Source organism: Fundulus heteroclitus, chromosome 5 (genome assembly GCF_011125445.2).
Source record: "Fundulus heteroclitus isolate FHET01 chromosome 5, MU-UCD_Fhet_4.1, whole genome shotgun sequence".
Lineage (NCBI taxonomy): Eukaryota > Metazoa > Chordata > Actinopteri > Cyprinodontiformes > Fundulidae > Fundulus > Fundulus heteroclitus.
In genome coordinates this window covers 43,489,295-43,515,516 of record NC_046365.1, presented here as the reverse complement: position 1 = coordinate 43,515,516, position 26,222 = coordinate 43,489,295, and the positions used below count along the sequence as shown (strand labels likewise).

The 26,222-nt window shown below is 49.9% G+C and overlaps 3 protein-coding genes across 4 annotated transcripts; 1 reads left to right on the top strand and 2 right to left on the bottom strand.

Moving 5' to 3' along the window:
* Positions 1-1,565: 1,565 nt before the first annotated feature.
* Positions 1,566-10,124, bottom strand: ndufaf5 (NADH:ubiquinone oxidoreductase complex assembly factor 5). The gene is made up of 11 exons (XM_036137664.1): positions 9,766-10,124; positions 9,339-9,379; positions 8,584-8,647; positions 8,384-8,431; positions 8,190-8,293; positions 7,125-7,164; positions 6,866-7,063; positions 5,298-5,358; positions 5,080-5,163; positions 2,653-2,735; positions 1,566-1,826 (listed from the first exon to the last, which is right to left on the bottom strand). Exons 1-11 carry the CDS (start codon positions 10,051-10,053, stop codon positions 1,746-1,748), a joined length of 1,092 nt encoding a protein of 363 aa, XP_035993557.1. The 5' UTR covers positions 10,054-10,124; the 3' UTR covers positions 1,566-1,745.
* Positions 10,125-10,631: 507 nt separating this feature from the next.
* On the top strand, positions 10,632-20,138 carry esf1 (ESF1, nucleolar pre-rRNA processing protein, homolog (S. cerevisiae)). Of its 2 annotated transcripts, none has more exons than XM_036137662.1 (14): positions 10,632-10,749; positions 11,808-12,197; positions 13,041-13,294; positions 14,044-14,157; positions 14,391-14,500; positions 14,841-14,993; positions 15,070-15,184; positions 16,475-16,631; positions 16,722-16,877; positions 16,956-17,080; positions 17,180-17,267; positions 17,989-18,068; positions 18,689-18,841; positions 19,408-20,138. In XM_036137662.1, the coding sequence occupies exons 2-14, from the start codon at positions 11,831-11,833 to the stop codon at positions 19,741-19,743; spliced, it is 2,208 nt and encodes a 735-aa protein (XP_035993555.1). In that variant the 5' UTR covers positions 10,632-10,749; positions 11,808-11,830; the 3' UTR covers positions 19,744-20,138. The 2 variants fall into 2 exon arrangements, with proteins under 2 accessions (XP_035993555.1, XP_035993554.1); XM_036137661.1 differs by having other exon boundaries at positions 16,701-16,877.
* Positions 19,821-25,170, bottom strand: acaa1 (acetyl-CoA acyltransferase 1). The gene is made up of 12 exons (XM_036137663.1): positions 24,866-25,170; positions 23,678-23,771; positions 23,504-23,561; positions 23,154-23,233; positions 22,793-22,835; positions 22,552-22,650; positions 22,388-22,468; positions 22,106-22,296; positions 21,861-22,040; positions 21,404-21,459; positions 20,761-20,906; positions 19,821-20,679 (listed from the first exon to the last, which is right to left on the bottom strand). The coding sequence occupies exons 1-12, from the start codon at positions 25,037-25,039 to the stop codon at positions 20,568-20,570; spliced, it is 1,314 nt and encodes a 437-aa protein (XP_035993556.1). The 5' UTR covers positions 25,040-25,170; the 3' UTR covers positions 19,821-20,567.
* Between the last annotated feature and the right edge of the window lie 1,052 nt (positions 25,171-26,222).

Below are 26,222 nucleotides of genomic sequence, written 5' to 3'. Positions count from 1 at the left end.
AAAACGTTTGTTTCTCCACACATCTGACTGGGAGAGTGGTGCTGAGGAGAGGGATGTCCGGGTTCCCCTCCTCCATGAGCAAACGATGGATCGTCTAACGAGTGGTGAGGTGATCGCTTTAAGGAAAACTTTGTCATAAAAGCTCTAATTAAAAGCTAAGCACCTAGAAACATTGTGGCCGTGGAAAGGAGGGAGGAGGACCCCATGCTGCCACCACCGTGCTTCACTGAGGGGTTCAGGAACATTTTCCTCAGTAAATGACAGTTCAGCGGTCGTCCCTCCTGTTTTCTAGATGACTGGAGCACTTTTAATGAAGCTAAATGTTAAAAACTACATATTTTCAAAGATTGTTAATCAGCTCATATTATAGTCTGGATTTCAGCGTACTGAAACGGCTCTAATAGGAGATCTCTAGCATTTTAAACCTTTCACACATTCTGGGTAGAAAGGGTTCTCTCTGGTTTACCTGAAATATTTTTATTGTTTAATTAGAACGGTTCCTGGGTCTCCTCAGGGGTCAGTTTGAGGTCCATAAAGACCAGAAAGACTGAAGCTCCTCTTGTTTTTCTCTGTGCAGCATTCAGTAATGTTCCTCTGACTCACACGTAAAATCTCTGCGTTCTTCCTCTTTCTTTCATTGAAGGAACTTTTCTGAACTGACTCATGGCCTCTTCAGCTGAAGCGGAGAAGAAAGTCGTCTGGACGAAGCATCGATACACGGCAGAAATAATCATTTAATACATCAGAACTGAAGCCAAGATTTGGGTAAAACTGACACGGTGCTGCTTTGATTTCAGGCTCCGTTTTAGTTGATTTTACCAAACCAGGCGTTTTATTCAGCCTTTCATCTCTGAATGGAACGTATTCAACGTTCACCAGGAGGATTCAACTCTTTCTAACTCTAAAAACCGGAAAAGCTTTTAACTTTGTCCATGGTTTTCATGTCGCTCCGGGAATCAAATATCTTTTAAATCCTAGAAATATTCCCAGAAATTATGAGATGAAGTAAAGCGAAGGTCATTGTGAGCTTTAAAGCTTTTCTAAACCAGAGATACTTTATCAGACATTCAGTGAATCCATCTTTAAACACGACGGGTTTGACATCAATCTGAAAAGGAGAAGAAAATGTCTCCAGCAGAGATTTTAGCTCTAATTACCAGTAGTTGCTGTAAATAAATGAAGCTTTAGCTCCTCCCAGGTGAATAAACCCAGACAGGAAGCCAGCAGCTTTACCTGAGGCGCTGCAGAGGCTGGCAGCTGGCAGGAAGCAGAGGAACAGCAGCATCTCTCCGTCTGGAGCGTCTGCAGCCAAACGGCCTTTTAATGGGAAACAGGAAGCGCTGCGGGACGGACTGTGGGTGTGGAAATGACACCAGCCACGGACTGTGGGTGTGGAAATGACACCAGCCGTGGACTGTGGGTGTGGAAATGACACCAGCCGTGGACTGTGGGTGTGGAAATGACACCAGCCGTGGACTGTGGGTGTGGAAATGACACCAGCCGTGGACTGTGGGTGTGGAAATGACACCAGCCTTACTAACGAGGACAGACGAGCACCCACAGACTCCTTCGTTACTCAGTTTATTTCCCAGAAACACGTTTCTATACAACATTTACAGGCAAAAGCATCAAATCTCAGTTTTCTGCTGCTGCAGGCGCCGTTCAGACAGGAACTCTGGACCCGCCGGACAGAACCAGAACTTCCTGGTTCTGGAAGCCTCCGTCTCAGAGAGGTCACCTGAACTCTACGAGGGTCCGCCCGGTCCGCTGATCTTGGACAGGTCTCTGAAGGACGCCGTGGCCGAGCCTCGCCTGGCTGGTTTGGCCTGGAAGCAGAAATCAGGAAGTTATTCTTCGCTTTATTCGTCTATCGGGTCGATGCGTCCAGAACCTCAGAACCGATTCTGATTCTCAGAACATTCAACTAAACAGAGAGCGGTGCAGCGTCACACCTCTGGGGGGAGGGGCTCATCAGCGAATGCATTTACATCTAATTCTTTGTGGTTTCAGTGATTATTCGACTTTTATTAGAACAAAAGTCTTTATTCTCGTTTTATCGAGTCCTTGTTAACTTTTATTTTCATCTCTTGCTTTGGTCCTTTAACTTGCAACAGGAACAAACTGTTAGGAATCATCAGCATTTGCAGCAACTTCCTGGAAGATCCTTAGGGGAGCCCAGCGACTGGGTCAGGGAGAAGAACCAGAACCAGAACCAGAACCAGAACAGACCCGGCCCACCCGCTGCATGGCGGCAGATATCTGCTGCCATGATTCAGAACCAGTAGAGTCAACATTCATTATTCCCCACAGAGGGTGGGTTTTAGTAAAGTGTGATTTTGGTGTTTATGTGTGTTAACATGTCTTTGTTTCTCTCCTGGTTGTCCAATAATTGTCCCTAGAGGATAATAAACACCCTGAACTATTTTCACTTTTTAATCATCTTTATTGTCATTGTAACATCCATTCCAGTTAACTTTGTATTCTGCATCTTAACCCGTCCACTTGGGGAGCAGTGGGAGAAGAACCCAGAACCTCTGGGACAGAAGAGCAATGCACTAACCACCAGGCCACTGCTGATTGGCTAAAACCTCAGAGAAACCAAACTGGAGCATATTAATCAATTATTGTTGGAGATCTGGACGCTGCTCTCACCTGAGACTCATGAGGCTTCCAGCCAATCATGTAGAGGATCTCAAAGGTGGCGGGAACAGAACCGTCCTCGCTGCCGTACATCTCTGAAACAATAATAATAATAAATTTTATTTTAAAAGGCGCCTTCCTGGACACTCAAGGTCACCGTACAAAAGGATAAAAAAAAAACACAATGTCAGAAACAGAAAACATTTAAAAATACAGAGGCTGGGAAATTGATATTGAGTTGTGATTTGAAATGGAGAAGTGAGTTCATGTTGATCCAAACAGGATGAAACATCTGCTCCTCCAGCTGATCCAGGATCTGCTTTCATGACTTTCAGTCAGGCTTCATGTTAATAAATCTTCCTCAAACTCTAGGGTCACTTGTGGAGTACCACAGGGTTCAGTCCTTGGACCAATTCTCTTTACTATATATATGCTTCCGATAGGCAAAATTATCAGACAGCATGGGATTAATTTCCACTGTTATGCTGATGACACTCAGCTATATTTATCCATAAATCCTGATGAATCCAATCAGTTACTTTGACTGCAGTCATGTCTTGATGACATCAAAAGCTGGATGACTTTAAATTTCCTGCATCTAAATTCTGACAAGACAGATGTTGTAATCTTTGGACCAGAGTCTTCAAAAAATAAACTTCTTAACCAATCACTTAATCTGGATGGCATTAACTTGGCCTCTGGTAATAAAGTTAAAAATCTTGGTGTTATTTTTGACCAAGACATTTAAATCCCATATTAAACAGGTTTCCAGAGTTTCCTTTTTTCACCTCAGGAATATCGCCAACATTAGAAACATTCTGTCCAGGAGTGATGCTGAAAAACTAGTCCATGCATTTGTTACTTCAAGGCTGGACTATTGTAATTCTTTACTATCAGGAAGTCCACAAAATGCAGTTCAAAGCCTTCAGCTGATCCAAAATGCTGCAGCAAGAGTTCTGATGAAAATCAACAAGAGGGATCATATTTCTCCAATTTTAGCTTCCCTTCATTGGCTTCCTGTTAAATCAAGAATAGAATTTAAAATTCTCCTTCTAACGTATAAAGCCCTTAATAATCAAGCTCCATCATATATCAGAGCTCTGATTACCCCGTATGTTCCTAACAGAGCACTTCGCTCTCAGACTGCAGGTCTGCTGGTGGTTCCTAGAGTCTCTAAAAGTAGAATGGGAGGCAGATCCTTTAGCTATCAGGCTCCTCTCCTGTGGAACCAACTCCCAGTTTTGGTCCGTGAGGCAGACACCCCGTCTACTTTTCAGGCTAGGCTTAAAACTTTGTTGTGTAAACTTTATTTTCTGTCTTTCAGGATAAATTCTCTGGCATGACTGCTCACCTACAGGTGGCGCTCTGCACCACAGCAGACAGAAGCAGGAAGTGACACACAGACAGATGCAGTGATGTGTCAGTGATTAATGCTGAACAGCAGACATCAGATGCTGCATCAGTGGAAAACGGCGTGATTAATACAGCCGAGGGTCACGGCTGATCTGAGGTCAGTCTACTGTTTAAATCAGGTCCAAAGGGCGATAAAAGATTGTCTTCATCTTTTGTCCCTCAAGTTGCTTTGACTTGATCATTTTGTCCCATGTACTGAAAAGTTTGGACACCCCTGGTTTAACTGAAGGTTATCTGAAGGTCAGAATATGGTGATCATTAATCATGTGACCCAGAGGAAGATGTCTCTGCTGCTGGTTTTTGTGGTTTTCTATTCGTCTGCTGTAGTTATTAATGTTTCTCTAGTTGTTTTCCTTCTTGTCGTCGGTATATTTGGCCAAACCAGGTCTCAGCTGTGTGACCTCTGACCTCTGGGTTTAATATTACCCCAGGTGGAGCAGATGTCCCACAAAGCTACAGGGGGCCACAGAAATGTTCAGAGCTGATGACTTATCTAGTAAATGTAATGTTTTGGCTCATTTTTGAGACGAGCTGAAGGGTCAAGTCTGCAGCAGCCGATCCGTCAGGTTCTGCTGGACATGCAGTGATATTCTGTAGAACTGCAGTGGTTCTGCTGGTCATGCAGTGATATTCTGTAGAACTGCAGTGGTTCTGCTGGTCATGCAGTGATATTCTGTATAACTGCAGTGGTTCTGCTGGACATGCAGTGATATTCTATAGAACTGCAGCGGTTCTACTGGACATGCAGTGATATTCTGTATAACTGCAGTGGTTCTGCTGGTCATGCAGTGATATTCTGTATAACTGCAGTGGTTCTGCTGGACATGCAGTGATATTCTGTAGAACTGCAGCGGTTCTACTGGACATGCAGTGATATTCTGTAGAACTGCAGCGGTTCTGCTGGTCATCCAGTGATATTCTGTAGAACTGCAGGGGTTCTGCTGGACATGCAGTGAAATTCTGTAGAACTACAGCCCAGTCTGAACCGGGTTCCTGTTTCCAGCTCCTCCTTTAACAGAACCTCACCTTTATAAATGGCTGCAGCTGCTAACATGGTGTCTCTGTGCAGCATCGACCTCCGGTTCCACGCACAGTTGCTCTCACCCATACCTGCAGGGGGCGACACATCAGAGTCCGTCTGAAGGTCTTTGTGACAAACATGCTCTCTTTTTCTGCAGACCTGCAGCTCTCAGAAACTCTAATCAGAGTTTTAAATGTTTTCTGTGACTTTCTGGGCTTTGTACCTTGCAGATCAGTCATGACCTCCATGATTCCTGGGTAATGAACCTGAACATCATCGATGTCCTGGAAACAGTAGAAGGAGGGCAGGTCAGATACATCAGGACTGTAATAAGATTTAAAGACAATAAAATCTTTAATGTGTGAAGAGAGTAGGGCTGGATTCAATAATATATAATCGATCGATAGACGTATATCTATGAAAGAAGAAAAGGGTCAAAAAAAGTTCAACAGAATAATCCTCATGCATTTTAACCATGTAGGTTAATATTACATCATTACACCCTCCCAACCAATCACAACGCAGACACAGGAACCAAGCTCCGCCCCTTTCAAAGAGTTCAGAGAGCACGTGTTTTTTTTTTCTTTAAATTTGCAGTTTTGGTAAAAAGTTGGTAGAATAATTAGTCGAGTTTGAATTCAGTGTTTGTGTCTGTATCTAAAACATGTTGCTAAGCAACAGCATAAAACGGCCAGGGCTGCACTTAAAATATATGTTTTGAATTTGTTGATAATTATCAATATCTATCAATATGATTTCTATTTTATGCTTTTTTTCTTTATTGTGCAGCCCAAACCCAGAGCTTCATATGGAAAACATCCAAACCCCGGCAAGTAGCGACCACTCGCTCTGTAACTTTCTCCTACTACTCTCCATCTATGAATCATCTGTAATTATAATTATAATTATAATTAACTTCATGCTTTCTCCTTTTTTCCTCCACTGAAGTTCAACCTGTTTAACCTCCTAGATTTAGCCACTAAGAGCTGTTTTCCTTTCTGTAGAAAGTACACCTCGCTCTGTGCTCTGCAGTGTAGATTCTGCTTCCATCTTTCTCACACTGGTTCTGGTTCTGGTTCTGCTGGAGGATCTATTTACAGGGCAGAGCAGAAACAGGTGAGTATAGGAACTGTGGCAAACAGTAAATGAAATCATACCTTTTGGGTCCAGTGTAGTTTGGGTTTTACTTATCAACTCCAAATTACAACAGAATTCATCTGGAGGCAAACAGAACCAGTTCAGATCCGGTTCTACGGGATAAAATCTGTTGTTCTGATACAACCCAGTCAGATCCATCACAGCCCAATCAGGAAAATTAAAACCAGTTTATCATCAGATCCCAGCTGGTAAACATGCTGAGATCGCCTCCTGGGGGTAAGCATGTGGCCACAGTGGGAACAAACAACTCCTTTTTAACTGGGAGAAATCTCTAACAGAACCAGAACCAGGCTCAGAATAAGACACCATTTGCAGTTTAATTTTACGAACTGAGACAAAATAAAATCCTGAAACCAGACAAACATCTTTCACTTCCTGTGACGGACGCTTCTGAATCAGCCGTCCGGTCTTTGCTCGTAACGCTCAGGCTGCTGATGACCCAAACGGCTTTTCACGGTTCTGTGGTAAACTTCATCAGAACCACAGCAGAGGTTTGTGGATAAAATCTCTGAAGTAATTGAGTTGGATTTTCTTTTCCTGCTGGTTGTTTTAGGTTCTGCTGGGTTCTGTGGTTCCACCAACACCACGGAGAACCTTCCTGCGCCTGGAGCTGATCTGGGTTCTGGTTCTCACCACAGTCAGCATGCTGAAGCCGGCCCGGCCCAGCAGGTTCCCCAGGTCCGTGACGGCGGTGTAGGGGGACACGTGGGGGGAGAACCCCCCCTCACGCTCCACCTCTGCCAGCTGCAGCGAGCACCGCAGCTCGTAGAGCGTCTCGCCGCCCACCATCGCCCCGATGAAGACGCCGTCCGGCTTCAGGACCGCATGGATCTGAGAGGAAGAGGCAGGATGAGGCCGCCGCCCGAGCAGAACGCAGAACCTCTCAACGTACCTGTCTGAGAGCTCCAGGAAGGTCGTTGATCCAGTGAAGGCTGCGGGAACAGAACCAAACATGATTCTAGATGTTATTTAATCAGAACAGGATCCAGTTTGGACCTGGGAGAGATCTTTGGTGGACCCTGATGCTGATCATCTACCAGCAAACGTTTAAGGTCTGAGATCCACTGAAGGAAACACAGAGGAAGTAAAATCTGCTAGAACTGCCCACTTTGATAACCTGACAGAAGCCAGATGTATGTCTCGCTCCGCCTAGCTCCACTCACATCCATCTGGGACAGATCCATAGAAAGTGATTTCTCCAACCAATTTTATTGTCCAGCCAATCAGGACGCAGGGCTGGCATTTCATAGATGTGACGTAGTGGAGAAGCGACCGTGAGACTGTTTTGATAGCAATGGCGGCTCGTTGAGGAAGCAAGCGTTAGCATTGATGCTGCTATTTCTTGCGTGTTGTCCAATCTACCTAATATTGTTTCATTAAAAGAACATCAGAGAACGCCTCTGAAGGCTTTTGTTGGTGGAAACCATGTTTTCGCCCTTCTCCCGACCGGATTTGGCAAGTTTTGTTTGCCAAATTGCGGTTAGCGGTTAGCACGAACCATGTTAGGAAGCCTTTAGTCCTCAACGCGGTCGGCCCGGGATCGACTCCGACCCGCAGTCTTCCCCCTCTTCCTGTCAGCTCACTGTCAATAAAACGCCACTAGAGCCGCAAACACATTAAAAAATAAAATAAAAAATTTTTTTTTTTCCTGCGTCGGTCTCATCAGCGTCACGGGTTAGCTTCGGTGTGAGTGGTTGAAATAGCACGTCGATAAAGATGACAGACAAGTGGCTTATCCAATCATATGCAAGGATTTTTGATAAGGCCCAGCCTTCAATAAAGGCAATTCCTATGGAGAGGTCCCAGATGGATGAGTGGAGCTAGGCGGAGCGACATACAGCTGGCTGTTGTCAGGTTAACACTTTGAAGCCTCTGGAGAAGAACCCTGAGAACATCAGCCTCTGGTGGCAGAACCCTGTAACTGCAGGCCGCCGTAGATAGAACCTGAGAGACTCACGTCAGGCTGCTGACCACCAGGTCAAAGGTGTTCTCCTTAAACGGCAGAAACTCCTCATCAGCCAAGACGCACTGAGTGGGGATCTCACTCTGCCTCCGGAGTTTCTGTAAAACATAAAGAGTGATCGGGTCAGGAGTGATCGGGTCTCTGTGTCCCTCATGCGCTGCTCTCACTGGGCGTTGGTCAGAACTCACCAGAGTCTCCTGGGAGACGTCTGTCAGGAACAAACGTTCCACCACGTCCTGAAACGACAGACAGACACATTTACACAGAACGCCTAGAACGATGCATCTGTCCTGAAATCTGCGTCCTGGAAGATGTTCCTGATTTAGCTCTCAGGGAACGTTTAGTCTGATGCAGGACTCCTCCTCCTCCTCCTCCTCCTCATCCTCACCTGGCTCAGGTGTTCAGCGATGTGACTTTTTCCTCCTCCGATGTCCAGAGCCAGAGGGAACGTCCTGAGAGAACGACAGGAAGGAAAACGGATCAGAACCTTCCAGAATCCAGGCGGCCATTTCTCACCGGGTCGGTCTAAGGCCCGGTTCTGTTAGATTCTCATATTCAACAACTCAGGTTTAAGGTGCCACCAGGCGAAGCACCGACAGCAGAACTTCTTACTGGACCTCAGATATTTACGTCCTGGAGACGCTGCAAGGTTCCTGGTTCAACTCCCACTGACTGCCGCCCTGGGTCCCTGAGCAAGACGCTAGTTATCCCGCCTGCTGCTTTGTTCAGTGGATTATTCTTGCTGTAAATGTCAGACAGCAGCTGCTGAACCGGTTCCGTTAAACTAAATTCTGCTGTTTTCAGGCTCAGCAGGTCCAACAAGGCTGGAGACAACCAGGGACCCGGTTCTCCAGAACTCCTGACCCAACCTGTGCAGGGAACAGAACCGTCTCAACGTATGGACTTTATACGGCAGCTTCAGGAGCTCAAAGGTTCTGAGGTCGTTCTTCTGCGTAATGGACCCGACCTCCTCCATGACAGAACCGTCTGGCCCAACGACCCAATTACTGCTCGGCTGCGTAGAAACGGGTTAAAAGCAGCAACAGAACCAGCTCCACCTCGGACTAAAAAGGCTCAGGTCCAGATCAACCCGGTTCCTAAACAGAACATTTGGTCTTGTTTTCACCTGGATCCAGAACTCACCTGGCGATGTCATAGACCCGGTCAGCGACCCGACTGCCGACCTGTAAAACACACCAGATCCAGTTCAAGCGTTGCAGAGGTTGATCCTTTAATGCTCTACTGGACCGGTTCTGGTTCCGGTGCTGCCTGCTGAGGCGTCCACTGCCGGTGCCGTTAAGCAGCAGAAACGGATCCGTTAACGGGTCAGAACACCTGAGGCAGCTGATGATGAGAAACCAGACTGACAGCCCGACTCAGAACCACCAGAACCAAGGTCCAAACCCACAGGGCAGAGACACCGGGCTTAAACTGAACCCAACTGGGTGCAAACAGTCACCAGAACCAGAACCACCCAGGGCAACATGAGCTGATGCACAGCCAGACAGACACCATGAGAAGAATAGGCCCAAACGGGCCAGAACCCCAGCAGGGTTCTGCACGGCCTCACCTCGTCCCTCAGGTAGTCGTACTGGTGACCCTCCTCCAGAACCGCGGCCCAGTTCTTCTGCCTCCTCTTCATCTCCCTGTTGAACACATTCATGCTGCCTCTGCCTGACCCAGGTCCAGGTCCAGGTCCAGGTCCTGACCCAGGTCCAGGTCCGGACAGGGCCCTGCTGGGTCCAGTTCTGGGCTCGGCTCTGAACCTGCAGCACCAGGTCGACCCGATCCGTCCTGCAGGACCGGAACCAGCGGTGTGCAGGCCCAGCAGGAGTTTCTGGGCCCTTCTGCTGCTCATATCGCTGCTTTAGAGCTGCAGGTCTTCCCCCCCCCAACATGGCGGCCTGCTGCGGTGACCTCAGTCTGCGGCTGCAGGAAAAACCCGGAAGGCTGGATCCGCCCGGAGGGACCGGATCAGAACCTGGAGCGGAGCTGCTGGTCCATCAGTGCGGTTCTGAGACTTTATGCAGAAACACATAAAGCCTCAAAACATTTTAACTATAAAACTGGAGCTTAATCTAAATTAATTTAAATAAATGTAAACTTTGGGACATCCAGCTTCGTTAATATAAAACATGAAGCCTCAGTGTTTTAGAATTTATATTAATAAGAAATATTTTAGCGGAGAAAGGACATAAAACCTGATTTAAATCCACAGGAAATAATAAAGTCGCGGCTGTTTAACGTCTTTAAAATCCCAGATTTCTCTGACTGGACCTGAAAACACAGAAATCTGGGTAAATTGGTAATTAATCTAATCATTCTACAAGTTAAACTGTTTAATTTTTATTTCATGATCAAACATTTCTGACTAGATGCGCATTTTATTCAGCAACACATTTTAAAATTAAATTTCTGATGATTCCAGAACCACTTTTGCGTTTCGCGCTGCTTGTCCCTTTCTGCACGCCGTACTGACGCGGAGCCGGAAGCACAGGGTAGTGTTGGTGCGCGGTGCATGCTGGGAGAACACGTGTGTTGAAGATCGGAGAAGGTAAAGTTTAACTGCTTTAAAAGCTGGTTCTGTCCTGTTTGTTCCGTTTCTGGCTCAGAGCTGCCGCCGGTGGATCTGGTTCCGGTTCTGGTTCCGGTTCTGAGACCCAGTTAGCGGTGTCTGCCTCTCCAGGAACCGTTTGGACCTACGGCTCCTCAGTCTGGAGTCCAAAGCGGTTTAAATGGCAGCGGGAGAGCCGCTTTCCTGTCAGACTTTGCGCTTTTTCTGTTAGTTTTAAACAAGCCGGTTCGGTTCGGTTCGGTTCTAGTGAGTCGCGTGTTTGGACCTGGGCTCATGTTCTGCACAAACGTCTCACAGACGGAGGGTCTTACATCCACATCAGCCACCGACTGAATAAACAACGTTTTAATGGCGCAGATTTCTGAAACTTCAGTAATAAAAGAATAAAAAGTCAGAAAGTCAACAAATAAATCCAGAATAAATGTTAAATATAAGAAACATCAACTCCCACAACCCCCCGCGGTATTCCGCTGCTCTGTAGATCAGCTGGGGTCCTGGTTCTGGTGGACCTTAGAACCTCAGTGCTGGTTCTGATGGACCTCAGTGCTGGTTCTGTTGGACCTCAGAACCTCAGTGCTGGTTCTGTTGGACCTCAGAACCTCAGTGCTGGTTCTATTGGACCTCAGAACCTCAGTGCTGGTTCTGATGGACCTCAGTGCAGCATTGATACTGTGGATCACTCCATCCTGTTAGAACATCTGGAGAACTGGGTCGGCCTCTCTGCTGCAGCTCTCCACTGGTTTAAATCCTACTTAAAGGACTTTTAGTGTCAGCAGGTAACTTTACATCAGAGACGACAGAAATCACACGTGGGGTTCTCCAAGGTTCCATCCTGGGTTCCTCCTGTTCTAGATCTACATGCTCCTCTAGCTCAGATCATAACAACGTTCCTCTGAGACGTTCCTCTGCGTGTTCTCTTGGTTCTGTTCATGTTCAGCCCTTAGAACCGTCTGCTCACTGAGATGTTCTACAGAACATCCTTCAGCTTCTTCTCACCAACCAGCCTGACCTTCTGCCCCCCCCCCCCCCCCCCGCAGGAGAGGCAGCCATTCTTCCCAACATGTCGTCCAGAAAGAAGCCAGGCGAGGACGATGAGCGGTTCCGCCGGGTCCGGAAGGACCCGAGGTTCTGGGAGATGCCAGAGAAGGAACACAAAGTCAAGATCGACAAGCGGTTCCAGTCCATGTTCCACGACCAGCGCTTCAAGGTGAAGCAGACGGTGGACAAACGAGGCCGACCCGTCAGCCACTCCACCGCCGAGGATCTGAAGCGCTTCTACCAGCTGTCTGACTCCGAGGAAGAGGAGGAGGAGGAGGAGGAGGAGGAGGAGGAAGAGGAAGAGGAAGAGGAGCAGCAGGAGGGTCCAGAGGGAGAGAAGAAGAAGGCAGCAGAGCGGCCCGAACGAGGAACCGGAGCCGCTGAGAAAGGTCAGAAGATGATTTTGTGCTTAGATCAGAACTTCAACCTTTGCTCCGTTCTACAGGAACAGAATTTATTTTCTGGTGTCATGATGAGAAGAAGAAGAAGAAGAAGAAGAAGAAGAAGAAGAAGAAGAAGGAGGAAGGCGGTTCGTCTGCAGGTGTTCCTGCAGGAGAAGCTGACTCAGCAGGTCTGGTTCTGGAGAACCCGGTGCTGAGAGGTGAAGCTCTGGAGCCTTCAGTCCTCTCCTGTGGAGCAGAGATGTGGGTCAGGACTGCAAGAACCAGAACCAGGGTCCAAGCCCACGGCGCCGGGAGTAGACCCTCTGGGCAGAACCAGAACTTTAACTTCATTCTGACCTGGAAACACCTGGATCCTCCCCGCAGGGAGAGGTTCTGGTACCATCTGGAGCAGAGAGCAGAACCCAGAAGGTCCAGAAGACCTGCAGCACCATGCCGCCTCCACCGTGCTTCACTCCCTGTTCCTCTGGGGTTCCTGGTTCCGACCTCGCAGAACCAGAACCAGTCGGATGGAGAAAAGTTTCCAGACCCCAAACCTTTAATAATTAGAGAACGTTGTTTTGGTTCCTCGGGTTCTCAGGAGACGAGCAGAGGAACCCTGTAGGTCCGGCTTCTTCAGCGCCAACCCTGGAGGTCCGGTTTCCTGGAGCCGTCTCTGCTTCAGCACACCGGAGAAAACCGTCAGCAGAACTCTGAAGAACCCGACCGAAGCTGCAGGACCTCCAGGGCCGCAGATGTAGATGTTAGCGGGCGGGTTCTGTTGGGCCTCGGGTTCTGTTGGGTCTCGGGTTCTGTTTCACTGAAGATGTTCTGATCTAATATCTTCCTCAGATGATGATGAGGAGCGGCTGTCTGAAGATGAGGAGGAGGAGGAGAGCGATGAAGCTGCCGGGTCTGACGAGGAGTCCAGTCTGGGTTCTGACAGCGACAGCGGACCGGACCTGGCCCGCGGGAAAGGAAACATCGAGACCAGCTCAGATGAAGATGAGGATGATGATGATGTGGACGACGTCCTGAAGGAGGAAGACGAGGCGATTGAACACGACTGGGGGGAGCTGTGCAAAGACGCTCCGCGGAGCGAGCAGGTGAGGCGGCGCCGGGCGGCGACACGGGACCATGTTACCGTGTTTTTAATGTGTTCTTACCATGTTTTTACCGTGTTTTTACCATGTTCTTAACGTGTTTTTTACCGTGTTTTCTTACCGTGTTTTACCGTGTTCTTATCGTGTTTTTTACCGTGTTTTCTTACCGTGTTGTTACCTTGTTTTCTTACTCTTACCGTGTTCTTACCATGTTTTTACCGTGTTCTTATCATGTTTTTTTACCATGTTTTTACCATGTTCTTATCGTGTTTTCTTACCGTGTTCTTACCGTGTTTTTACCGTGTTCTTATCGTGTTTTTTACCGTGATTTCTTACCATGTTCTTACCGTGATTTCTTACAGTGTTTTTACAGTGTTCTTACCGTGTTCTTACCGTGATTTCTTAGTGTTTTTACAGTGTTCTTACCGTGTTCTTACCGTGATTTCTTACCATGTTCTTACCATGTTCTTACCGTGTGTTCTTACCGTGTGTTCTTACCGTGTTTTCTTACCGTGTTCTTACCGTGATTTCTTACCATGTTCTTACCGTGTGTTCTTACCGTGTGTTCTTACCGTGTTTTCTTACCGTGTTCTTACCGTGATTTCTTACAGTGTTCTTACCGTGTTCTTACCGTGATTTCTTACCATGTTCTTACCGTGTGTTCTTACCGTGTTCTTACCGTGTTTTCTTACCGTGTTTTCTTACAGTGTTTTTACCGTGTTTTCTTACCGTGTTTTCTTACCGTGTCCCAGGTTTCTGCTCGGCTCGCCGTCTGCAACATGGACTGGGACCGCCTGAAGGCCAAAGACCTGCTGGCTCTGTTTAACTCCTTCGTGCCTAAAGGGGGCGCTGTGCTGTCTGTGAAGGTGAGTCTGGAGGGAAACCAGGTGCCTGACAGACCGGACTCAGGGCCCGGTTAGCGCGCTGCAGCCGCCTGTCTGCACCGCTAAGAGCATATTTACTGACAGGACTCAGTCACTGCAACATGATGCTCTGGCTCGGTTCTGAAAGAGTCCATTCGGGGCTAGAAACCCGGCAGCGCCGCTGTCAGCCTGTTTACCCTGATTAACAGCAGTGCATTGTGGGTGGTGTTCTCCAGATTTTCCCGTCAGAGTTTGGGAAGGAGCGGCTGAGGGTGGAGCAGACGCAGGGACCGCCGGAGCTGAAGGCGCTGCCCGACGACTCGGAGGACGACACCGAGGAAGAAAGGTGACCCTAGAATCCGCGCTGCGCTGCCCCCTGCTGGAGCTCAGCGTTCTCCGTTAATTCCTGCTTTTAACAGTAGCTAGGGGGCGCTCTGGAGCTGTTGCTCTGTAGAGTTCAGGCCTCCAAAAGTCCGTTTATACGACATGAGAAGATCTGCCCAGAAGCTGTGAGGCAGATGGTGTTTAATCTGCTGCAGGGCGGCGTTTACGCCACCAGGTGTCGCTGCAGCTGCACCTTTAATGCTGCGGTTGGTGGAGATGAGCTGCAGGTCTGAGGCAGACGCTGCGTTAGAACCGAGGATCCAGATGGAGGTTCCATCAGTGGGTTTGTGGTCTGCTCTCAGGGTCTTCAGGGAGAAGCTGCGGGACTACCAGTTCAAGCGGCTGAAGTATTTCTACGCCGTGGTGGAGTGCGACTCTGTGGACACGGCGGCCAAGATCTACGAGGAGTGCGACGGCTACGAATACGAGAGCAGCTGCTCGGTTCTGGACCTGCGGTAGGATGACGAGCAGAACCTGCAGGGTTCCCAGCTGATAACGTTTGACTGCAGCGGTTTGGCTTTTCATCTCCAGCTTCATTCCTGACGACGTGACGTTTGAGGAGGAGCCCAGAGACGCGGCGACGGACGTCAACCTGACGGCGTACGCGCCCAAACTGTTCACCTCGTCTGCTGCCGCCACGTCTAAGGTAACCAGCCGCCGGCTCTGACTGCTTTATGGAAATTAATCATCTGCTGTAATCCTGGCTGTTCTAGACTAATTCCCTCTGTTGGGATTTTTTTAGGAGGGGGGTGATAGTCTAATTTGCCTACTTGTTCTCACATTTGGGACTTAGGCTGTAGGAGAGCTTTCGCCCAGACTAAGAAATCATTAAAATAATTAAAAAGTGATTTAATGTGTTTGGAACTAAAAGTGAGCTTTATAAATGAATTTATGAATTTTAATACATTGCGTGAATCTACACTTCATAAAACAAACTGAACCAAAGAGACGGATATCAGAGGCAGACGGTGAATCAGTGAAGCTGTGTGGGAATAAAAATCAGGGAATATTTTAGTGCAACAGTTTCAGAGCCAGAAAAGACTTTAGGAACTAGATTTACGTGACGAGGCAGCAGCTGTGTGCCTGTGAGACAGCGCTGAGGGAAGCAGGAACCCTCATAGCGGCTCTCGCTGCTGCCGCAACACAGCGGCTCCAGAATGACGGGTGCTTTTTTTTAAAAGTCACCATTAAAACGAAAAGTTGCTAAAAGTCGTTGCTAGTCGCTTTTTGATATAAGATCGCTAGAGGCGTCTGAAAAGTTACTAAATGTAGCAAAAAGACGCTAAACGGACAACTGTGGACGGTCTCTGGTTTCCTTCCATCCTGAGAGCAGCAGCCAGACAGGAAGTGTTGGTTTTTCAAAATAAACTACATTTTAACGTTTTCTGTTATTTAAATTCATTTCAAACTTAGACCATGGTTAGTATGCACTGCAAAAACAGAACTAAAAATAATATTTAATTAAAATAAGTGTATCTGTCCCTGATTTGAGCAAGTAAATAAGATGATCTGCTAATGGAATAAGAGTTCTGCACTTAAAATAGCAACAACTCATCTCCATCATCTTATTTCAAGTGCAGGATGTCTAATTATATTATTTTAGTGGTCAAAATACTCATTCCATTGGCAGATAATCTTATTTACCTTCTCACATCTAGGACAAAAACACACATTTTAACAACATTTTACTTATTTTTAGATCCGTTTTTGCAGTGTACGACCACATATAGGCTATGAGTAATATATCTCCAACTTTACATTGCTTTAACATTTTTTTTATATTATATATTTATTTTATTTCGTCGTGGCGTGTAGCAGAAAGCCTGACCTGCTTTTTTGTTCCATATATTTCTACGTCTGCCTATAAAGCTCACGGTTCTGATGAATGACAGGTTAATGGTCATTTAACGCGTTACTTGGTCTGTGGCTCCATCAGGTCCAGCTGACGTGGGACGAAACGGACCACGAGCGCGTGACGGCGCTGAACAGGAAGTTCAACAAGGAGGAGCTGCTGGACCTGGACTTCAAGGCCTACCTGGCCTCCTCCAGCGAGGAGGACGAAGAGGAGGAGCAGGAGGACGGAGCAGCTGAAGGTGGCGAATAAGAAGCGTTGTCATGTTCTGAGGAGGCGGAGCGATGCTGATGTTGTTTGTGTCGGACAGAGGAGGAACACCTGCAGAAGGAGGAGGAACCCCCGGAGGAGGAGAAGAAGAAGAAGAAGATGAAGAAGAGCGAGGAGCAGATCAACAAATACAGAGAGCTGCTGAAGAGCATCCAGGTCAAAGAGAAGAAGCTGCAGGAGGACAGAGACATGGAGATGGAGATCACCTGGGTGCCAGGTACCACCATGTCTGACCCGGTAGGTTCTGGTTCTGATCCGCTCAGCCGACTCAACAGAGGCTCTGCTGTGTGAGCAGGCCTGAAGGAGACGACGGAGCAGCTGGTGAAGAAGAAGCTGGAGGACCAGGAGCTGACGCCCTGGGAGGAGTACCTGCAGAAGAAGAAGCAGAAGAAGAAGCAGAAGAAAAGTGGCAGGAAGCAGGTGAGCGGCGCCCCCGCAGGCAGAGCTGTGAACTGCAGGCGGAGCTTAATGCACCTGTGATGATGATGATGATGATGATGATGATGTCTCCTTCCTCAGGGCGACGATGAAGAGCTCAGCGATGATGAGCTTCCTCCTGATGTGGACCTCAGCGACCCGTTCTTCTCCGAGGAGCTCAGAGCATCAGGTGACGTGTTCAGAAGGTTCTGACCCACAGAACCCTCCTGGGTCTGTCCAAACAGAACCCATGGTCCAGGAAGCGGTTCTGGTTTCGTTCCCAAAGTTTTAACCCAACAGTTGATTTTCACACAAATTTAAAAGAATCTTTGATTTGTGACCCAAAGTGGAACCGAGACGAATCAGAACCTGATCAGTCCACGTCTGCAGGGGGACGCTGGGTGCAGTCTGGAGAGTCCGAGGGAAAGGTTCTGCTGGTTCCACTGCGGGTCGGACTCCTCCAGAGCTGCTGTGGGTCTCTGGTTCTGGTTCTGGTGTTCATGGACCGGGTCTCAGCTGTGACCCTGCAGCTTGAAGCTCAGGTCTCTGATTTCTGTCAGATAATGTGGTTCTGGATCTCTTGATTGGGTCGAGCATAAAGACCAGCAGGAGTCAGAGGAGGGTATAATAATAATAATAATAATAATAATAATAATAATATGTATTATTATTATTATTATTATTATTATTATCATTATTATTATATTATAACACCTTTTCAGGTCCCTGTACAGAACAAGTAGCATAAAACTATAAACATGTCATGTTGGTTGTGAAGACTCTCCTCATACCAGCCCAGGCGGGTTCTGGTGGGTTCTGGTTGTTGCTATGGTTACGCATCATAACTGTCCAGCACTGGGTTCTTAATCTATCAGAACAAATTAAGATTTATATCCTGTTCTGTATTTTAGACCCGAAGAAGAAGCAGAAGAAGAAAAAGGAGGAAGAGCCGAGGACAGCTGAGGAAGAGGAGCAGCTGGAGAAGCAGAAGGTCCTGATCCAGTCCCAGCTGACGGCTCCGCCCTCATAGGCCCCGTCAGGGGCCGTGACGGCTCCGCCCTCACGGCCCCTGACGGCTCCGCCCTCACGGTCCCCTGATGGCTCCGCCCTCACGGCCCCTGACGGCTCCGCCCTCACGGCCCCTGACGGCTCCGCCCTCACGGCCCCTGACGGCTCCGCCCTCACGGCCCTGACGGCTCCGCCCTCACGGCCCTGACGGCTCCGCCCTCACGGCCCTGACGGCTCCGCCCTCACGGCCCTGACGGCTCCGCCCTCACGGCCCTGACGGCTCCGCCCTCACGGCCCTGACGGCTCCGCCCTCACGGCCCTGACGGCTCCGCCCTCACGGCGTCTGACGGCTCCGCCCTCACGGCCCTGACGGCTCCGCCCTCACGGCCCTGACGGCTCCGCCCTCACGGCCCCTGATGGCTCCGCCCTCATAGGCCCCTGATGGCTCCGCCCTCACGGCCCCTGATGGCTCCGCCCTCATAGGCCCCTGATGGCTCCGCCCTCACGGCCCCTGATGGCTCCGCCCTCATAGGCCCTGACGGCTCCGCCCTCATAGGCCCCTGATGGCTCCGCCCCCTGAACGGCGTCTGCTTTGTCTTCCAGGCTGAGATGGCTCTGCTGATGGAGGACGACGGCGACGGAGCCGAACACGAACACTTCAACTACGACAAGATCGTGGAGCAGCAGAATCTGAGCAAGAAGAAGAGGAAGAAGCTGCTGAAGAAGGGCGACGCGGCTCTGGAGGACGACTTCCAGGTGAGACCTTTGCTCCACCTGGAGAGATCTGCTCACACCTGTGGTTCCCAAACGTCCCCCTTTGAAGGAAGTTCTCATCCTGAAGATTACCCACAATGCCTTTGCTTTCTACACTTTAACTGTATAATATTAACAATATAAACATTTTTAGCCCGACTCTGCAGTCAACTTTTAACTCTGAACCTCATGTGGCAGAAATAATATCAAGCTGTTAATATTAAAGACAGACTTTAGTTTTAAGGAAAGTTTTATTAAAAGAATTCATCATAAAACTGACTGCAGGCACAGAGCAAACAGCAGGGGGCGCTGTTGGCACGTTTAGAAGGCCCCTGTAATACCTACACAGCCCCCTGGGGGGCGCCCACCACTGTTTAGAGCTGGAGGCAGCGCTGGTTCTGTCCGGACCCAGAGGTTCTGGTGGACCTCGTCAGGTTCTGAACCAGCAGCAGACGGGTTCTGAGCACCTCGGACCTGTGTGTGTGTGTGAGCGGCGTAACCAGGTGTGTGTGTGAGCGGCGTAACCAGGTGTGTGTGTGAGCGGCGTAACCAGGTGTGTGTGTCTGCAGGTGGACGTGTCGGACCCACGCTTCCAGGCCGTGTTCACCTCCCACCTGTTCAACCTGGACCCCACCCACCCCAGCTTCAGGAAGACCCGGGCCACGCAGAGCATCCTGGAGGAGAAGCAGCGGCGCCGGCAGGAGGGGCACGGCGCTCACGAGGCCACGCCCACATCGGACAAAGGGGCGGAGCCTGGCGGTGAACAGGAAGCAGCAGAAGCAAAGCGGGAAAAGGACTCTGTGACGGAGAGGAGAGGCATGGATCCCAGCCTGTCCATGCTCGTTAAGTCCATCAAGAGCAAAACGGAACGGTTCCAGGCCCGGAAAAAACGCAAAGTCACGTAGAACCTGAGCTGTGACCCACTTCCTGCCGCCGCAACGGTTCTGCTTTAGTGTTTGTACAGAAAAACAGACGAGTCAGCTTTATTTAAAGACTTTTAATCAGCAGGTTCAGGTTTACATCGATGGAGACGATGAAACATCAGAAGATCCAGTTAACGAGCTTTTAACGAGTAAAATGAGGCAGATTAAACGTTAACGGGTTAAAATAACGTTAAAGGAGGAACCGGGTCGTCTGATCCAGGTCCAGCAGGATAAGTGAATCAGAACCGACCCGGTTCTGCTCCAGGGAGTTCCTGCTGGTTCCTCATCGTTTCAGGAAGACGAGACGGAACCGGTCCAGAAAAACGTGGAACTTTGAACGATTAATCACTGAAAAATTAAACGTTAGAAACTAAAAACTTGTGATGTTCTCATTTTATGCTGCAGCTTTTATTCAGATGTTTTCTCTGCAGAGCTCCTTCAGCTATGACGTCACTACCAGCTGTTCTAGGGGGCGGGGCTAAACCCAAGGCCCCTTCAGGGTCCCTCCGTTTTCCCTGTACTCATGGAATGACCCGGTTCTGTCAGCGCTGCTCCACATCACCTTTTATTTTATCATCTGTGGTGACAGCAGGCGGGTCAGAAAATGTTCTGGATGCTTTCAGAACCCACCGACCCGTTTGGGTTCACGCGTCAGAACAAACAGAAGAACCGGTACCATGTCGGCCCGTTTAATGGTTCCGTTCATCGACCTCAGGATTCACAGGAAAATAAACAATTATCCGTTAAACTCGTTTCCTCCGGGTTCTCGTCCAGAACCTCCTCCACCGCCGCGTCTCCAGAACCGCTCAGGTTCTGCCGGCGACCCGGCCTCCCTCCTCCCGCTGCGGCCCGGGGAACTCGAAGACGGCGGCGGCTCCCATGCCGGTACCGATGCACATGGACACCACGCCGTACGCCCTGCACACACGACCGGGCAGAGAGGTGAGCGAGGTTCTGACCCGTTCCTGAAGGTTCTGAGCCGCAGCGGTCCAAACGAACCTGCGGCCTCGGCGCCGCAGCTCGTTGAGCAGCGTCACCACCTGCCGGGCGCCGGTGCAGCCCAGAGGGTGACCCAGAGCGATGGCGCCGCCGTTTGGGTTGACCTTCTCCAGAGGGAGGCCCAGCTTCTCCACGCAGTACAGCGCCTGAGGAACCGGGTTCTCAGGTTACCAGAACCAGAATGTTCTCAAGTTACCAGAACCAGAACCTTCTCAAGTTACCAGAACCAGAACCTTCTGGTTCTGAAGTTACCAGAACCAGAACGTTCTGGTTCTCAAGTTACCAGAACCAGAACCTTCTCAAGTTACCAGAACCAGAACCTTCTGGTTCTCAAGTTACCAGAACCAGAACCTTCTGGTTCTCAAGTTACCAGAACGTTCTGGTTCTCAAGTTACCAGAACCAGAACCTTCTGGTTCTCAAGTTACCAGAACCAGAACCTTCTCAAGTTACCAGAACCAGAACCTTCTGGTTCTCAAGTTACCAGAACGTTCTGGTTCTGAAGTCACCAGAACCACAACGTTCTGGTTCTCAAGTTACCAGAACCAGAACGTCCTGGTTCAGAAGTTACCAGAACCAGAAGGTTCTGGTTCTCAAGTTACCAGAACCAGAACGTTCTCACACACGCTGGCGTTCAGACCCAACCTGGCTGGCGAAGGCCTCGTTGATCTCAAACACGTCGATGTCGTCCAGAGATAGACCTGCAGGAGAACGTCAGCAGGAGAACGTCAGCAGGTTCACCACGGCCCGCCCCAGAACCTCCAGAACCTCATGGAGGGACAACGGGTCCACAAACATCTTCAGCACCTTCTAAAAGTTTACACACCCCTAAAACTTTTCTGAGACAGTAGGAACCAGAGGAGGAACATCTGGAACCAGAAGGTCCCAGCAGAACAGTCCAGGTTGACGGAACAGAACCAGGTGTGGAAACTTTTGGAAGATCCTGAACATGTTTTCGGTTCTGGACCTTTAAACGTAGAACCTTTGGGTCGGATCCCTTAGATCCAGTTCTGCAGAACTCCAGAACCCGTTGGTCCGTCTCTGATGTTCTGAGTCGGTTCTGAACGGCAGCAGCGGCGTTCCTGACCGGGTCGGCGCTCACCTGCCTGCCGCAGCGCCGCAGGGATGGCTACGGCGGGTCCGATCCCCATCAGGTCCGGTGGAACCCCCACCACGGCGCTGCCCCTCAGGACGGCCAGAACCGGCAGGCCCAGAACCTCCACGGCGGACCTGCGGCCCAGCAGAACCGCCGCCGCCCCGTCGCTCACCTGGCTGGAGTTACCTGGAACACAGGCGTCGGTCAGCGGCAGCCGGCGGGAGCCCGGACCGGTTCTGACCGGTTCTGACCTGCTGTGGTGCTGCCGTCGGGCTTGAAGGCGGGTCGGAGTCTGGAGAGTCCGTCCAGCGTGGTTCCGGTCCGGATCCCCTCGTCCTTCCTCACCTGCAGCCGGCTCTCCCGGCCCGACTCGTCCGTCACGGAGACGGTGACGGGAACGATCTCCTGGTCGAACCGACCCGAGTTCTGGGCCTGGGCGGCTCTGTGGGCACAGCGCAGGTTAATGTGGGCCCGGCTGGGTTCTGGAAGGTTCTGGAAGGTTCTGGAAGGTTCTGGTGCTGAGGCTGAGATACTTGAGCTGTGAACTGAGAGCGAAGGCGTCCTGCTTCTCCCTGGAGACGCCGAAGCGCTCGGCCACGTTCTCCGACGTGATGCTGCACAGAACACAACGTCCCGGTCAGAACCCGGATCAGAACCCGGATCAGAACCAGCGTGGGCTGGACCTGCGGCGCCTCACCCCATCGGAACCAGGCAGTCCCGGGCCTTGTCGTTCTCCACCAGCCTGGAGCTCAGGTCTCCCGGGTTCCCGATGGACCGCAGCGACATGCTCTCCACCCTGAAACACAGCGACCCGGTTCTCAGCGCCGCACCAGAACCAGCTGTAGAACCCAGAACAACTTTGGTCCTGCAGATCCAGCTTAAACCTGGGTTTGGTTCAGAGCGTCTGGAGAACCGTTCCCCAGGAGAACCCGACTCACCCGCAGGCCAGGCCCAGCTCGATGGATCCGCTCCTGATGGCTCCTGAGCAAACAGAACAACCCGGGTCAGTCTGAGCCCGGCGACCCGGTCCGGTCACTGGTTCTGCCAGAACCAACCGGCTGGGAATGTGTGGGTTCCCTGTTCAGCGACGTTCTGGCCTCAGTTAACGTGTTCCAGTTCCTTCAATCAACATTTCCTTAACGAACCTCCAGAAATTCATCTGAGGCGTCAGAACCTGCCTGGTTCTGTTCCCTGGTTCTGTTCCCTGGTTCTGCTGTTCCTTTATTTTGCAGGTTGTAGCTTCTGGTTTGAAGAAAACATTGAACCAGAACACCTGGGGGGGGGGGGGGGGGGGGTTACCTGCGATGTTGAGCAGCGCCTGCAGACCCGAGGAACACTGGCGGTTCACGGTGTAAACAGGAACCGTCTCTGGAAAGCCGCTGAAATCAGAACAGGGCCGTCAGAACCTGCGGTGGTCCTGGACCTGGACCTGGTTCTGATCCAGACCCAGAACCTGTTGGGTCCTGGATCTGGTTCTGATCCAGACCCAGAACCTGCGTTGGTCCTGGACCTGGACCGGGTTCTGATCCAGACCCAGAACCTGTTGGATCCTGGATCTGGACCTGGTTCTGATCCAGACCCAGAACCTGCGTTGGTCCTGGATCTGGACCGGGTTCTGATCCAGACCAGAGTCACAAACCGGGTCTGACCTGAGGAAGTGAGCCACTCGGGCCATCAGCGCTCCGGCTCCGGGCTGCAGCACGTTACCTGCACACACAGGCGGTCACTAAAAGAAGGCTAGCGCCGCCTCAGGCCGGCCCGGGAATTGCACCGCCGACCTGAGGCTGGCCCCCGGCAGGAAGTAAAACCTGGAGCCGGCTCACCCACACAGACGTCCCCCAGCCGGGCCGCAGGCAGCCCCACGTCCGCCAGCACGGCGCTCATCACGGCGCTCAGCAGCTCGTCAGGCGTGGTGTCCTGCAGGAAATAAATAGATTTAAATATGAAAAATAAGAATTTAAAATTAAACGGAACCGTAGAAACCGACTGCTTTTGGCCCTCTGGGCCTCCGTAGTTCTCTCTCTTTTATGTAGGACAACTGCAGGGACCCTGCAAGGTGTTGAGCTGATCCAGAACCACAGGATCGCCATAGATCCGGTTCTACGGCCGGTGGAGGAACGCTGGCCCTTTAAGACCTTCAATATGATGACGTCATCACGGTTTATCACTAAAAAATTAGACTTTAGGCAGAAACTGCTTCAAGTTTCATCAGATCAGGATTTACCCAAAAAGGGTAAAGAATAAAACTGGACTTTGTTCTGAAGCTGAAGATGTTCCCCTCAGTTCTAAATGTCTGCTGAGGTAACGGGTTCTGGGGGGGGGGGGGGGTTCTGTTAGGTTCTGGGGTCCATAAAGCAGGAACTCCTCACCGCTGCAGACATTTAGAACTGAGAAACTTCCTGGATGGAAGAGGAACGTCTTAGATTAAAACTGAAATAATTACAGAACCTTTAGTCCCAGCCCGGTTCTAAAGTTAGCGGCAGCGTACCGGGTCAGGCCCGGTGGGCCCCGTGGATCATCTTTAACCCGTTTAACGATTAACGTCAGTGGAAGAACGTTCTCCACACCAGACGTTCTTCTGAGAACCTTCAATGATCTGCAGGGGTCCTGGTTCTTTACTGCTTTAACAGAATCCTGAGAACTGAACCGGTCCAGAACAGGAGGAGCCCAGAACCGTCCGGTCCGGGTCCAGGATGGACAACCAGCAGGGAGTTCCCGGGCCAGGTGGGAACCGTGGTTCCCGGGCCAGGTGGGAACCGTGGTTCCTGCTCCGGTCCCTCCCAGCTGGAGGTCCGGAGCTTCGGGACCATCTGACCCAGAAAAGAACCCCTTCAGTTGTCCTGGTTCCGACCCACAAACCACCAGACCATGAAGTTTACCTAAACTACAGCATCCACTCAGTGGGCGGGGCCTCGGGCCAGAGGGGGCGGGGTCAGTAAAGACACGTCGGTAACCATCGGTAAAGTTCGGTTCTGCTCGGGTTCTGCTCCCTCTGGTTCCTCCTTGCTCACCTTGAAGCTTCCTCGTTTGGCCTTTCCGATCGCGGTCCTCCGTCCGTGGACCACCACCACCTCCTCCCCGGTACCGGGCACCGAGGAGCCGCTCCCACAGCTCCGTAAGACCCGCAGAGGCTCCGAGGGGCCGCGGGGAAGCAGGTGACCAGAGATCACCTTCAGCCGCTCCATGACGTCGGTTCTGTACCGTGAAGACTCCCGGAGCGCTGCCGCGGAACCAGGCTGCGGGAACTTTGGACCGCCAGCTGTCTTGTTCTGAGGCGGACGCGCTGCTGCCACAGCGCCACCAGGTGGACCGGAAGTGCAGGTTCAACGCCTTCATCTCCACGTCGCTGCTGCACCAAACTGGACCTCCACCGAACCGCCAGCCAGACCCGCTGGGGCCACTGGGTCCGTGTGGTTCCGTCCATAGACATTATATACGTATATGATGTCTGTGGTTCCGTCCATGTACCAGCAATCCAGAAATAAGAGACCTATGAGCAGCAGGATGTGACGCAACAATGGACGAACCACTGAGCTATATAATACACTGGAGTGCGGATTAAGCTGAAAAACTGAAGTCACTGGCCGCCATCTTGCTACTCCCTACTCTCAGAATAGTCTTATTGTAATGTTTTCACATCCCTCTCTCAGTGCGCTAAGATTCCAGTCGGCTCTGTGGAAACATTGGTATGCAAGTGTTTTATAAGATTTCTTTATGTATTTATTCTACTTATTTTTCTTTTATTCTATTAGTTTTTTTTTTAATTTGTCTTTTTTTTTATCTCTTTGTGGACCACGAGTCTGTTGAATAAAGCAATCAATCAATCAATCACAGAATCCCACAGGATTTGGTTGCAACAACAAGCAGTTTTCTGGCTGAGTGAAAACGTTTCACAGGTAATTCTACAGTCAGTGGATGTACTAACACTATCAACTACTAGGAAATTAGGTGCTGAAATATTTTACATGTTATTCATATTAAATATACATATATGTATATATAAGTATGTGTATGTTTATATGTATATATATGTATGTATATATATATATATATATGTAAATATATGTTTTTGTATATTGTTATCTATATATTTATAAATGTTTTATATATATATATATTTAAATAAAATACAAAATATTTAAGCACATGACTTTCTCAGTACGTGATATTTTTAGGACATAACATAAAACTATATGGCATTTGACATTTTAAAGTCTTAAGCCCCCCCCTGAACATGAGAAAATCCTCGTTATTCGATGCTGTAGCGCACATATTCCCTAGTTACTGGGGGGAAATAGGGAGTACCAATATGGCGGCTGGTGGCTTCAAAGCGACTCGTTCTAACAGCGGCTATTAGAACTCCAGTGG

Excerpts from the sequence above, each read along its gene's own strand:
- acaa1 (XM_036137663.1), bottom strand. The coding sequence starts at position 25,039 with ATGGAGCGGCTGAAGGTGATCTCTGGTCACCTGCTTCCCCGCGGCCCC. Across the intron at positions 23,562-23,677 it reads GCTGGGGGACGTCTGTGTGG|GTAACGTGCTGCAGCCCGGA; the intron begins GTGAGCCGGCTC and ends CTGTGTGTGCAG. Across the intron at positions 22,836-23,153 it reads GGCGCTGCTCAACATCGCAG|GAGCCATCAGGAGCGGATCC; the intron begins GTAACCCCCCCC and ends CTGTTTGCTCAG.
- esf1 (XM_036137661.1), top strand. The coding sequence starts at position 11,831 with ATGTCGTCCAGAAAGAAGCCAGGCGAGGACGATGAGCGGTTCCGCCGG. Across the intron at positions 12,198-13,040 it reads AACCGGAGCCGCTGAGAAAG|ATGATGATGAGGAGCGGCTG; the intron begins GTCAGAAGATGA and ends TATCTTCCTCAG. Across the intron at positions 14,158-14,390 it reads GCGCTGTGCTGTCTGTGAAG|ATTTTCCCGTCAGAGTTTGG; the intron begins GTGAGTCTGGAG and ends GGTGTTCTCCAG.
- ndufaf5 (XM_036137664.1), bottom strand. The coding sequence starts at position 10,053 with ATGAGCAGCAGAAGGGCCCAGAAACTCCTGCTGGGCCTGCACACCGCT. Across the intron at positions 8,648-9,338 it reads CGGGTCTATGACATCGCCAG|GACGTTCCCTCTGGCTCTGG; the intron begins GTGAGTTCTGGA and ends TCGTTCTCTCAG. Across the intron at positions 8,294-8,383 it reads ACGTCTCCCAGGAGACTCTG|AAACTCCGGAGGCAGAGTGA; the intron begins GTGAGTTCTGAC and ends TATGTTTTACAG.